This window comes from Strix uralensis, chromosome Z (assembly GCF_047716275.1).
Source record: "Strix uralensis isolate ZFMK-TIS-50842 chromosome Z, bStrUra1, whole genome shotgun sequence".
Lineage (NCBI taxonomy): Eukaryota > Metazoa > Chordata > Aves > Strigiformes > Strigidae > Strix > Strix uralensis.
This window is the reverse complement of record NC_134012.1, coordinates 80,040,691-80,055,279: the sequence shown is the minus strand read 5'-3', so window position 1 is coordinate 80,055,279 and position 14,589 is coordinate 80,040,691. Positions and strand designations below refer to the sequence as shown.

At 35.0% G+C, this 14,589-nt stretch overlaps 1 protein-coding gene across 6 annotated transcripts in view; it reads left to right on the top strand.

Moving 5' to 3' along the window:
• The window catches only part of VPS13A (vacuolar protein sorting 13 homolog A), a 108,999-nt gene that overhangs the window by 61,579 nt on the left and 32,831 nt on the right, over nt 1–14,589 (top strand). For 4 of the 6 annotated variants that reach the window (XM_074856679.1, XM_074856682.1, XM_074856684.1 and 1 more), the window contains exons 46-56: nt 269–372; nt 1,665–1,962; nt 3,155–3,550; nt 4,355–4,459; nt 4,557–4,703; nt 7,671–7,709; nt 8,748–8,876; nt 9,528–9,661; nt 11,561–11,690; nt 12,044–12,279; nt 14,435–14,588. In XM_074856679.1, coding sequence (XP_074712780.1) covers nt 269–372; nt 1,665–1,962; nt 3,155–3,550; nt 4,355–4,459; nt 4,557–4,703; nt 7,671–7,709; nt 8,748–8,876; nt 9,528–9,661; nt 11,561–11,690; nt 12,044–12,279; nt 14,435–14,588 — 1,872 coding nt within the window. The remainder of the gene's footprint in view (nt 1–268; nt 373–1,664; nt 1,963–3,154; nt 3,551–4,354; nt 4,460–4,556; nt 4,704–7,670; nt 7,710–8,747; nt 8,877–9,527; nt 9,662–11,560; nt 11,691–12,043; nt 12,280–14,434; nt 14,589) is intronic. The other 2 variants (XM_074856681.1, XM_074856680.1) reach the window with 2 other exon arrangements.

Genomic DNA, 14,589 nt, shown 5'->3' with positions numbered 1-14,589 from the left:
TTGGTTTTACAGGGCTTTATGTTTCTCCTTGAAAAGAATTTTACAGCTAATGTATTCTTTTTATAATTAAAATATAGCATTAAACTGCACAATCAAATCATTCAAGGAGATTTGCTGGTATTAGAGACAGTTCTTTTGAAGTACCTGACCTTGAATGGTAAATGGGTAAGATGAACAATGAAAGAGTTCTTATTCTGTGCTCCATTACGTTCACAACACTCTTTCCAGTTTTTCCTGATATATGTTGCTGGATTTTTATTTCATATAGATAAGGAATCATTTTTCAATCCCGTTAAATATTTTTGAGGAAGGAAGATGTTTAGGGACCGCTTCACCAGAAAATGAATTCAACATACCATTGTCCTCTTACAGGTACTTTATTGCATTGTTCTTTTATAATGAAATATGTTTATACATTGTTGATTATTGTATCCATACAATTACTTAAATATAGTTTCCCTTTGCTACCTAATACTGTAATTAATACTGTACTGTCATTGTTAGGTAGGATCTTAGAGCATCTTGTCTGAGTTAAACAGAATACTATTTAATTCTTGAATCTGAAGTATTTTGAAATCCATTTACCAAACAACTTAAATTAGCTAAATTACTTTAAGACTCCAAGCCAAGGTGCTTCTGTAACACAGTGATTGTTATCCACACAGTACAGAATTTTTCTTAGTGGATAAATGTCCAGTGATGTATTACAACTTTCTTTTTTTTTAAAAAAGGCTTCTTTTGATTTTTGTGATTCTGAAGTAAAAAATTGAAACTGATAAACTCTTATCACAGATGTACAAAAAGACTTTTCAACCTTAGAATGACTTGGCTTCCAGCATAGCTCTGCTATTAGCACCTTCAAGCTAATACCCACTTAAAACTGCAGTGAGTTTGTATGTACAGTTTAGCTGAACTGTCACCAACTTTTAGGCAGATAAGTTTGCTTTGATTGTTTTTTATGATTACAGAGACTTTTTCCTTCTGTTTTCTCCCAAACACTGTTCATTTTTTTTAAGATGACGGCTGTGTATCTCTTTCACTAAATAAGTTATACTTTACTGTAGATAATGTAAGTTCATTAATATTTCTAACTATCTGTATTTTCTTTAATACGGTTTAGTGACATTCTGATTCATTGCACAGATACATGGGTGAGTTCCATTAGGCAGTCAAGAAATGTTTACTACCAAAAACATTCAGTCAAGGAGCAGCTGATTGGATTAAAGCAGTTGCCTTACAAAAGCCATGTGTGTAAATAATCCATAAACTTGATGCTTTATGTGACTGGAAAGAAGTGCACTTTCTGCACATCTGTCATAGGAGTGAATTGTTTATCTAGACCTTTTGCTTGGAACAAGAATATAGCAGCACTTCTAAGGAAATTCAGTAGCCTCTTCATAAGAATCTCCAACAGTCCCTTTTTTTGCAAGGGAAGTATATGGTGGTATGGAAGAAAAAATCCTAAGTGGTACAATTCCATGAATTTTTGGGATCCAGACTACCTTTTGCTTCCTCTTTTAAGTGAGATAAAGGCAGGCAATGAATTACTGTCAGAAATCTTCCAAAATCCAAGTAATACTAGAATGTTAGTGTTGCATAGTATTTTTTCATAACTGAAAAATTCAATCTCATATTGAGTGTTTAAAAAATGTTTTCATTTACAGATCCATACTGAGTTTGCAACCACTAGCCAATGAAAGTGGAGTGGATGGAGAATATGATATGTGTGAAGGAATTACGTTTGATGAAATTATGAAAAATGTCGATAGTTTATTACAAAGGAAATGCCAGTCTGTGAGGTCAACTAACCACTCACTTATCATCAATATTGTTCCTGTAAAAGACATGTTGACATCTTCATTATGTGCAGATGATCAGTGGGACTTCCCATATGTTGTTCACTTATGGCCTTCTGTTCTTCTCCGCAATCTTCTTCCTTATCAGATAACTTATTCTGTAGAGGTAATTCTTTAATGTTTAATTTCTTGGTGATGTTTCCCACCTAGGATATGAAAGCTGACCTGCTGCTTGAAATACATTTATAAATGGACATTAAAATAAAGAGCTTCTGTTCACAGATCTTGTAAGGGCAAGTCTTTATCTACAGAAATGGAACAGTACCAGAATGTCATAAAGTGATGGTATTAATCATTAGTAATAATTCATACTTTAGATACATATGCAAAGTAAAACTTACACTGTACAAGTTTATGCCTGTGAGAGAACAATTTTCTGTTGCTCAAGTGCAGCTTGAGCCTAATTAAACAGTGCAGTTTTCCCTGTGAATTATGACAGCCTCAAGTGACTGAAGTGGGTCAGCCTCTAGTAGCATTTTTTGTGCTATGCAGTCACTGACTTTTAGCAGTAGCATGCTTTTAATGAATTCTCACAGGCCTGCCTTTTTGCCAGTTTTTGGCTTAAATTGCAGCCTAGTGCCAGACTTTATATTCTTTTCCAATGAAGTTAAACAATTAGGTGCACTTTGACTGTTAATAGGCATCCAGGGCCAAATGAGAGCCAGTCTCAAGTAAAACACCTAAAACACATACAGTGTGGACATTGCTTCCTCAGCACTACATGTTTTGTTCTGTGGATGTGCTATGGTTGTGTCCCGTTGCTTACTCATCTAGACTTAAGATAATAGAAGTATATATGGGAGACACAGAAACTTTTTTTTTCAGGTGGTCTTAATATTTAGTATTTAAACTCAAATAGTAGAATTTAATAATTAAATTTTGTCTCAATTGCACTTCTAGAGACAAAATTCTAGTCTGTAGAGCTAGAGACTGTATCCTCTACCACATGTATGGCAGTAACAGGCTTTTTTCTGTATGTCTCTTAGAAATTTAAATTTAGTGAAAGAAATATTGAGTTGAGGAAATCTGTCATTTCGGCATGTTTATGTATTTGAATTTGGTGGCACATTTTTTCAGGTGTTAAATATTGATGACTATGCATAGGGTTTTTTTCCTGTAAAATGTTATATTAAGGGAGATGTTTAACAATGTAACGTAGTTAAATAGGATAATAAACATTTTAAAATTTTGCCTAAATAACTTGTATCTTAATTTTCAAAGCTAGCTAGAAAATAAAAGTGGATATGAATTTCGAATGTGACTCATGTAAATGTACACTGTTTGGCATTTTTTTAAAGGGAAACGGGAACAAATATGAGACTCTACAAGAAGGGTGTTCAGCCCAGATTCATAATGCAGTCTTGGATCAAACAAAACTAGATTTACAGTTGCTTAACTATCTTGATCAAAATTGGAAGAGTGAGTACAATGTAAAAAGCAATCTACCTGATATCAGCTTCACGACATTTTACTGCGTCACGGAGTTGGATAAGACTGAACTGGATATTGCTGTCCACGTGACCTACACAACTGGGCAGATGGTTATAGCAATTCACAGTCCTTACTGGATGGTAAATAAAACTGGTCGAATGTTGCAATACAAAGCTGATGGTATTCACCGCAAGCATCCTCCAGATTACAAAAAGCCACTCCTTTTTTCTTTCCAGCCCAAAAACTTCCTCCAAAATAACAAGGTATTGTATTATGGAAAACCTGACAGCTCTGTACACCCCTGTGTTATTATATGAAAGCATTTTTACACTTTGAAAGTTACCTACACTATGCTATGCTCTGTAAAGGGTGTGAAACCTAAGATATTCTGTCTAAAGACAATTTTTTTAAAATGTGTAGTCAGATATGCCTGAGATGGGAAATCTACATTATCAAAGATATAGTTAAGAAAGAGATTTTCATCTTTGGGAGGAATAAAATTCACTGAGAAATGTTTCCTAGATAAAACAATTTCCGTTATTCCGTTTAAACTGCATCAGTAAAGGTCCTTATTCCACATAAGATGCAGAAGTTGTATAAGAAATGTAAAGCTGTGGTACTTGAAAAATGAAAACTTGCAGTGGTGATTGGTAGATTGGATCTGAGCTGGTAGTAAGCTAAGGTTAAGATTCAGTTTACCATTTGAGTGTGCTATGTGAGTTTTTTAATGCTGCATATTACTGACTGATGAATGGTATGAGAGGAATTATGAGACTGTTGATTGTGTTTGAGATTTTAATTGTGATAAGTTTTGGAAAGGATTCTTGTGTGGTTGCCTCCTCTGGAGTATCCTACACTTAAAATGCTTATTTCACATAGCTTATAACTAAGGGTGGTAGAAAATATCTTTGTGAGACAATACTGGCAATTGATATGTCTTGACTTTTTAATAGAAACACCAGTATTTCCAGTATGCACTTATGTTTATATATATGCATACTTCAGGTATGATTTTAAATGTTGTTAGTCTCTGTAAGCTGAAAATTAATTAGCGTGCTTCTTCACAGGTGCAGCTTATGGTGACTGACAGTGAACTGTCTGATCAGTTTTCACTGGACACAGTTGGAAGTCATGGTTCTGTGAAATGCAAGAGCCATAAAAAGGAATATCAAGTGAGTCGAATTTATCTTTCAGATTCATTACTTTCAGGAAATATTAATGAGGTAAGAAAGTAACAGCATACTTCTAACAATGTCCTTCTATTCATAGGTCGGTGTCACCATAAACAACAGCAGTTTTAATATTACTAGAATTGTAACTTTCACTCCATTTTTTATGATCTCAAATAGAAGCAAATACACTTTGGAAGTAGCTGAAGAAGGCAAGGAGAAGTGGATTCCTATTGTTTTGCAACAGGTAAAATTATAAAGGAAGCTATTCCAAGTTGTTTATCTAAGGAGAAAAAAAATTGATTTGAACACTCAGTGATGGAAAATGAGCCATGCATAGTGTTCAGTGACAATGTCTGAACATACCGTGCTTTTTCAATAAATTATCTATGTCCTCTTAGCCTTTCTCAGTGTTGCTTTAGGATATATTGTAAAGCTGTCTACATTGTAATTGTAATGTTTTCTCTGTTACCTGCATCATAAACAGTATGAGAAAAAGACCTGCACTGTTACTATATTATCTCTCTCCGCAGTGGCACTGAAACTTCTGTTTAGTTTTTGCAGTGGTATCTGGTAGAGTGTTTTGGCTGACCTGGTACATGTCCTGCTGCTTTCATATAGGAGGAAAATCCCTCATGTGGATCAGTTCAGATAGCTCCAAGCTCTTATTCTGGGAGTAGTCTCACTGATATTTTTTAGTGCTTAATGCATCATTTCTAGAGAGGGAGTACCGGCCCCTGGGCCAAATGATGTGGAAATGGCTTTTGGGCTTTTGCCTATGCCGCAGAGGTCTAGAATGTTGCAGACGGCATGCAACTTGGCTGTTTGCATTGCAGTATCCCACAATTATGTCTTGTGTGTATTTTGAATTTTCAGGCCATCGTGCCTTCCTTCAGGGCGTATAGGAGATGCAGTGCCTGTTTGGGGTAGTGTTGGGGGGTCTATGAAAGCTGAAAGTGATCCATGCTGCCTTCTGGGAAGAGTGAAATCTCCCTCCTTCCAATGATTCTGAAGGGACCATATCCAAAACAGAGACAGAGTTAAGCCTAACAAATAGTGCAGTTGGAGGCCCTCTCAGTTTTCTTTAGCATTGTAGATACTCCAAGTGGTTACCAAAAATGCTTGCAAACTAAAATACCAAAGTTAAAAGAATATTTTGAATCAGATTCATAACTAGATCTTTTTATTACATTTTTGGTACCTTCAACATGTGCTCCTTAAGTGTGCATTTTTTCTTTAATGATTATGGAGGAGAAATACCAGTTAAATATCATTATTTCAATTTATGAAACCAATACTACTTTGCTTGCTATTTATTGTCACTGTTCCGTTGTGATTTTTAAGTGTACACAATGATGTTTAGATCTTCATGTGTTTAAGTCAGTTCGGCTTCCCATAATGTTAATCGTTATTTTCAAAAATGTTTTTTTTTTGCTTTTACTCAAGAATAGGCTGTTTGCCATAAGCCTACACATTTGTTCTATTTCCTAATATTCTTACGTTCCTCTGAACCAAACTTTTGTTTGACTCTGCATAGTTTTTGGGTTCTTTACATGCATGATTCCTCATCTCTGAAATGACAAAGGTTCATGTGTAGTGGTGTGGGCCACTTCATATCTAACTTGTTACTCTGAGGAAATAGGTAGATTTTACTACTTATTGGTGGTCTGTGGTTTCTATCTGATATAGAGTTGCTATTAGAATAACTTTATTTTATAGGAACTTTTGAAATGTTCTGCAAAAACTATTCAAAGGTAATAGTTTTGTACGTTCAAATTGCTACGTATATAATCTGTAGTTTTCCTGTATTGGCTGTTTTATTGATATGTTTACAGAATTTTCCAGGTTGTCCCACAAGCATCATTGTTTCTCAAGTGTTTCATAATTGTATTAGTTGATCTTACTTGATAACTGAAAGGAGACTATCAGAGGAGGATTTTGTAGGTTTTAGGATCACTCCTAATATCTTTTGAAAGATTAGATATGGCAGTTTATCAAATGCAGTAGTAGGGGTCAACAGAGGAATCTGTATCCCCTCATAAATTATTACAAACTTCACTCCCAAGATTGCTTGCCCTTCCACATTGTATTTTCCCTTTTGATAAGCAGTCTAAAAATCTGTGTTGTGACGGTTAAGTCTGCCGAGATTTCCATTTGTAACCCAGTTGCTCAGTTCAGCATGTTTTTTATCTCTTCTAAATCTAGGTAGAGTACAGCCAATATTGGTCTGTCTTTGGGCATCCAACACAGATTTCCAAAAACAAGTTCCCATCTGATCCTGTTCTTGAGAGGTGGAACTCTGCTATTCAGCTAATCTAGATTTTTTTTTTTAGTTAGTTCCTGTGATTTTTTTTTTTTTTAATACTTCTTACTTTTTTACATTAGGTTGATCTTCAAAAAAACAAGACGCTTGTTGAAATGTTAATTCATATTTTAGCTTGCTCCCCTCTCCCCCCATTCTATTTTTGTCATTTTAAGTAAAGCAGAGTCCTTCCTACTGCTTTTCTTTTTTATCCACTCTTCTTTCTTGGTGACAACCTGTTTTATCAGGGGAAAAAAAGCAATCCTGCTGTAGAACCCATCTCTTCTTGGATATGTTCCCTGTCTGGAAAGCAGTAAATCTATTTGAAACTTTTAATTACTATTTTTAGAAAAATTCATTGTTCTTCAAAGGTTGTAATAGAAGTTGTTGGACAGTGATTAGTATGAAATGGCTTGCGCAAGACAGTTGACCAACATACATCCTTAGGGAAAAAAAGAAAGAAAACATTGCCAAGACTGTACGTGAGACCACTGCTAAATAAAAATTACAGATCCTATTATGGAATGGAGATTGTATAAATACAGTATCTAGTGAAGCAATTAGCAAGTGTGTGGTAAAACATTTGGAAACATCATCATTTTGTGACACATTCTGTGGCTGAAGATTAGTGCAAAAAATTATTTTTCAATTCTCTGTGGTTGATTCTGTAACTTCTTGTTTAGCCAATCCTTTTTACTTATGTTGGTTTTGATTTTAAACTTTCATTTACTGTTGACTGATTCTCCTTGAATTTCCTTTGAGCGCTCTTAATTTCCATGTTGCGACTTACTTGCTGTGTTTTATACTAGTTTACAACACAAATTTCCTTTGTCTGTAGGATACGTTGATGTAGATAACACCTTCAACCTTTCTGTTTAACTATATTTTTTTCCTTTGTCTTCCTGCTTCCTGTGGTGTGAGAAACAATGGGAAAGGGAACTTAGTGGCATGGTAAGTTGGTGAACTAGTCTTTCACCATTGAAGATTTAATTCTAGGATTCAGACACAATTAAATATAAACATCTCATTTCTTAACCTATATTGGAGAAAGATGCTCCTGAAGTTTTGGATGTTGCAGGTGAACAGCTTGAAATACAGGAAAACTAGTCTATCTAGACAGACTTTGGCTCTTGCTGGTTGAGAGTTATTGTTAATCATAGCTCGTTCCTGTGGCAGGACTCTAGTTGGAGACTTTTCATTAGTTACAGTTAAAACTTTTGTCTTCCCTGCCTCCTTGTCTTAACCATTTGGTGTGTAAACTATTGAAGAGAGATTGTCTGTGGGATTTTTAAAATTGCCTGTGGTTTCAATTGTGGATGTGACTAACAGAACATGCTCTCTGATTTAGCTGTCTAATGCTTTGTATTTTATTTATATATGTTTTATACCCACATATATATGTGTGTGTGTATATATGTATGTGTATATGTATTTTTATATATATATATATAAAGTATTTCAAAAGAACAGGTAGTATGCTGATGTCCTGTGTACTCAAGTTACTATGGGGTGTATTTATGCTAATATCGCTTTTTGTCATTGATTGTCACTGTAAGATTTGTACTTTATACTTAGTGGCAAGAGGTCTGTTAATGGTGTTAATAGAAGAACAATTATGTTGATTTTTTTTTTTTTTTTGTAACAAGCGTGGCCATTTCAGTGTTGTAGCTATGCTGAGCTTTATACTCTGAATTTCATATACGTTATCCATTTTAAATCTACTTCTTCATGTGAATATGAAGTCTTGCTGTTTTCACTTTTAGCTCCTTAACTCCTCGGTTTCTTCACTGTAGTCTGAATTATTTCTGACTTCCTTTCAGTTTATTGTATTCAGGTAAGTAATTATTTTAGTTTTTTAATAGAGTTTCTGATCCAACTCACTACATTTTGGGGCAGAATTTTACTAGATGAACTTTGGGCTAATGCCATTTAACATCTAGTTTGTTTTCTCACTTACTTTAAAATACCTGATTTTTTTTTTTTTTGTAGTGCATTCCCTTTTGGCCTGAAAGTGATGCCAACAAACTGCTTGTTAGAGTTGAAAATTCTGATCTCCCCCCAAAGAAGATAAATTTTGATAAGCAAGAAAACTGTCTGCTACTGCATTTGGACAACAAGGTAAATAATTGCCTTTTGGAAGCTAGATAAAACAACATAAATAACTGCTTCATTTCCATTCTCAGAACTTTCTGTCTTCTCATACAATCAAGTATTGCAAAAGCTTAGCTGGGGAAAAGATTATATGTATGTAAGCATATTATTCTCATTCTCTTGCTCTTACTTTTCTGTGTGTGTAGTAGATGTTTTAAGCACTTCTCTGAGAAGCAGGTCTGTAGAAGTTGGAAACAGATTGTTTTGCTAGTGTTCTCTATCTGAGGCTGAGAAATATTTACATTAGATCTAACGTAACACTAAGTTACTTTGAAAAGTAACTTTGACTCCACTAAATTTACTCATCTAAGCAGTAGATGAGTGTTTTTAATGCTTTAGAGGGCATTAATGTGTATGAATTGTTCAAGGAGGATTCCTCTACTGCCAGTCTAACTTTTTACAGTAGAGAACTCCTCCATAGTTTTGATTACTACTGAGTGCAATGCCTGTTACCTAGTAGTTAGATCAGGGAAGTATTTTAAAAGTATGTTAAAACAGGTTGACTCTTTGATGGTTTTATCTTATGAGAGTAAAAGTTTTCCAAAATATTTAAATTACATTTGCTTTACTAGAAATTCATTTCACTGTTACTTACTTCATAATTTTTACATCTGATAGCTTGGAGGAATTACAGTGGATGTTAACCTGACTGAACATTCTACCGTGATTACCTTTTCTAATTATCATGATGGTGCTGCTCCATTTCTGTTGATAAACCATACTAAAGCAGAAATTATTGAGTATGGACAAAGGTATGTAAGAAGGGTTTTAGTGTGGGTCTCTGCATGGAGACATGTGAACTGTTATTTCATGTATTGTAAGCACTCTTATTCCTTAAGAAGCCTATATTTTAAGAAATGACTGTCTAATTTTGTCAGAGCACCCAAAAATCTCTTGTTTTATAAATTGAAGAGAATGAATTATTAACAGAGCAGTGTTATGTAGTGTTAGGTGCCAGTTTCTGCAAGTAAAGAAACTGCTCTGTGAGCTAAAGAAGCTCTCTGGTTTCTCTTTATATTAATTCTGTGGCCTTTGCTCTCTACATTCCCTTACATTCCTAGTAGGGGCAAAGAATGTGCTTGGCTTTTCTGGAATGGTGCAGGGGCTGACTGTGCAGAATAAGTAACAAATGAGTTGTAATTATATTTGAGACTTAAGAGTTCTATAATATTTAGTTCAGATTTAGCTGAAAGAAGGGGTTAAAATTTATGGGAGAGATGAGGAAACAGACTAAAAAATGGGTTGGTAGTTACCTAAATTTTGTCAAGCTGGACCAAAACTAAGATTATTTTAACAAATATGAATTATCTGCGATCAGTAAAAATTTGGTTCTGTACTTGCATGCAGCTATACTGGTTCTGTTCTCAAGGTGGAATGTCTTTGCAATGCTTTGCTACTGTATGCAGATACTGTGCAGTGCTGAGAAATGTAAGCATATCTACAGCATTCTTGACCTGTTTCTTTTAAAAAGCCAAACAGCCTCTACAATTTTTTCCTTTCAGTCAGTCAGAGCAGTGTTGTTTAAAGACTTTTACTTGAAAAGTGGAAGAGCTGCTAGTCAAATTAAGCTTACAGCTGTATGTTCCTGTATGAAGAATACAGTCAATTGTTTGCTTTGGGTTTTTATCTGTAAAGATTAGTAATTGTTATCTTTTTAGTTGGCTTTTGGGCATCCCTAGTGTAAATTTAGTAAGTATGTATGTAACTTCTTTAATGAACTATGGAGAATGGAATGAGAATGGAATATTATATCATATGATATCATATGATATATCATATTATATTATATTATTGTATTTCAGTTGGAAGGGACCTACAAGGATCATCTAGTCCAACTGCCTGACCACTTCAGGGCTGACCAAATGTTAAAGCATGTTGTTAAGGGCATTGTTCAAATGCCTCTTAAACACTGATAGGCATGGGGCATCAACCAGCCTGTTCCAGTGTTTCACCACCCTCTTGGTAAAGAAATGTTTCCTAATGTCCAGTCTAAACCTCTCCTGGTGCAGCTTTGAACCATTCCCACACATCCTATCACTGGATCCCAGTGAGAGGAGACCAGCATCTCCCTCTCCACTTCCCCTCCTGGGGGTAGGCTCCTTTCAGAGAGCTGTAGAAAACAAGTCTGCCAGCTTTTAACTGTATGTGAGGGGAATGAAATTTAAAATATGTTTGTCTGAAAACATCTACTGTATACAGATACCAAACACTGCACTTTTTTCCCTTCAGCAAATCATACAGGGGAAACCTTTCCTAAACAATGGATTTTGAACGCACTATTCTTCTCTTGGAAAATTAATGTTAGGCAGCACAAATCCTGAATTTTCCTTTCAGCTTGTGAGCTCCACTGTCTGGTTTTTTTCTGTACTTAATGTTCCCCTGTTAATCACAAGTGCGGAGGAAAATGAGCATTTAAAATCTACTGTGTATAATTTATTTCTAAAGTATACATATGTATTTTGAGGTATAAATACTGTTTGTATTAGTGCTCTGAGAATGGTTTTGTTCATGTTTTTTCATGCACAATGTTTTAAGTTTTCATTTTTGTTGTTTGAAAAAATAATTGAAGTGTTCTTGTTGAATGCTAGAATGCAAAAGTCATTGACACAAAATATTAATTGACATTTTAATTTAATATTACTGTATTCTAGCTCCCTCAGTGAATTAGAAGACTGTCTTCAGCCAAACAAGGCAGTACTGTATACTTGGGCAGACCCAGCAGGATGTAAAAAATTGAAATGGAAATGTGGAAATAGAACTGAGGAAATTACCCCAAAAGAGGTACGTATATTATCTAAATCTCCTTTTAATGATGTCTAATTTATTATCCTGTTCATCAGTGTATGTATGAAATTCCATATATAGTGAGTATGATCAGTAATCTCATATATGAAGTTCAAACACCGAACAGTAACAACACTGTATTTGCTGGAGCTTACGCCAGTAAGCATTACCTTCAGTTCAAAAGCATGTGTGTGAGAGAGACTGCTGTAAAACTTCATCATTAAAAACTTCATTATTATTTTCCTGTACCTTTAAAAAATGTCTTCTATTGTTGTTCATGTCTCTATGCTGGCATTTGCTTGTGGAGTAGAATGATGAGTTGTAAAAACTTTTTCTCTCTTGTTTCCTAGGACAAAATGGAAATACTCAGCCTGGATTGTAAGAAAGTGGTCTATTTAGTGTCATTTTTTGAAGGTTTGCAACGTATTGTCCTGATCACTGAAGATGAGAATGTATTTAAATTAACATATGAAAGTGTAAAAGCAGAACTAGCAGAACAAGAAATTGTTCTGTCTTTGCAAGATGTTGGAATTTCATTGGTTAATAATTATACAAAGCAAGAGGTGTCCTACATTGGAATTACAAGGTAACTGATTTTGTGTGCAACAGTCTAAAATGTTTAACTTCAGGTATTTTCACTCACTGAATTTCATTTTGGGGTGTGATGGAAGAGGAAAAAAAGGTTTGAGTAAGAGTATTTAGAACTAAATCGTTATGTTTTCCTGTTGTAAAGAGAAATATTTTCATTGTGTTTCATATTAATGCATATGCTTTCTGTATTTGGGTGTACGTGTTTTTGCCACACACAGTTACAATTATGTGCTGCCAACTTTCCAATACATTGAACAGAAGTATTTCCTGTCTATTTAGTTTGGGGAGTGATAATGGAGTTTTAAGGAGTAGGGTCTGTGGGTAGTTTGTGTCAGTGGATTTTTCAGTTTTCATTACAGAAACGAGCTGCTGAACTCTGTATTGAAAATTTTGATGCAGTAGTGGTTTGTAGTTTTTTTCAGTTTTGACAGAAATTATGGCAGCTCCAAGGCTCTAATACTTCAGGTTTTCTACCATAACATTTCAGAGGGAAGCAGAAGAGAAACTATGTAATGCTTAAGAAATGTGTGCTATCATATATTCAAACAGAGGCTTTTTAGAATGCTCGAGGGATTATATATCATATAATCAGTATATCATTTCCATAATTCAGACATTTCTGTGTATCCATAGCCATGAGGTTACTAGAGTGAGGTTTTTTTATCTTGATTAATTCTTTGCATTGCACTGCAAAACTTAACAAGCAAAAACTTCTCATACACGTATATTTCACATACTTCTGTCATTCACAAAGAAAACCCCAATCCTTGCCCTCACCTGAGAAAGGGAGATCTGATAACTATCTAGACAGTGAAAATGCTCCATTAAAAGTGTCAGCTAATTGCATAGATTCAAAGTAGTGTTGAGATTTCACTGAATCAGTGTTTTTTGGGAGCAGTCATCCATAGTCATCAAGCAGCACTTAAAACTGGCATTGTTAATCTCTGAGTTGACGTCAAACTCCTGAAAGCTCTTTCTGAGGATAAGAGACTATTCCTTGGGTAGAGTGAAGAAAACCCTACTATTCAGAATGTTCCCATTTGTGAATGTCTTGTTATGAAAAGAATGAAAGAGGCAGTTTGCATTGAATTTGATGCAGAAACAAGTTTCACCATACCAGTTATGGGATCACAGCACATTTAGAGGGGTGAAAAAAATAAAATTTTTAAAAGAAGAGGAAAAAAAGAGAAAACTCCCAGCAATTTCGAGGTAGTACTCTATTTTGTAGCTATTGTTTTGCCCTTTAGCTCACCTCCTTTTTTGGTGGTTCTGCCATTTGATGTATCTGAACACAGACATAGATGCATCTAAAAGGGATTGGATTAGGGAACTGTGTCTGGAAAGCTATGTATTTGTGGGCTCTAGAGTAACTTGTGGAAAGAAGAAATACCCTCCGCCTGTCTGATAGTGTTGGTTTGTGCCCTATTATGTGCCTTCAGTTTGACTGTAAGGTGAAGTCAGACACTAGAGCTTCTCACAACAGCAGTGGAATTGAGCAGAAAAGAGTCCGATGCCCTTTAAGCATGATTAATTATTTTGTTGTTGTTATTAAAAATAAGAGAAAAAAGAACTGATTTTGGGCTACTGTTAAAAAAACCCCAACTACAACAACAAAAAAAAACCCCAACAACCCCACCCCCCCCCCTAAAATTGGTAGAGTAAACCAAAATCACTGTCTATTCATTTAGACAGAAAGAATGAAGAAACTAGCTATCAAAAATAAGAGGGTAGTTCAGGAGGAATTTCATTTCAACCTGAAGTTCTCAATTTCTAGTAAATTCAGGTATGCCAAAACAGATGCAGAAGTATATGTAGAAAACTACCTTGAGATTGTAGAATAATGCACGGTGGTACTGCTGAAACTGAGCTTTCTGATTAATATCCTTACATACCCATCTTCATCAAAGTGGGGAGCTACACAGATGTGCTGTTAACTTTTCCTTTTTTTGCATTATACTGGAGAGACTGGTTTCCACTTAGTAACAAGAAGGCAGTGGGTGTTTTGGATCACTTTTATTTACTACAGTAGTGCTTTATGATGTGGTTTCTCATTCTGTAGTTATAACCTATTAAAAGCTATACTGCAGTAGGTAAAACTTGTTTTGAAATAGCTAATCCTTATTTCTTGGTCCTTTGTTTTGTTTTCAAAGTTCTGATGTGGTTTGGGAGACGAAACCCAAGAAGAAGTCAAGATGGAGACCAATGAGTGTTAAGCAGACTGATAAATTAGAACAAGAGTTCAAAGATTACAGTGAGCTAACTCCTTCAGAAAACAAGATTATTGAGTTGGAATCAAATGTTTTGG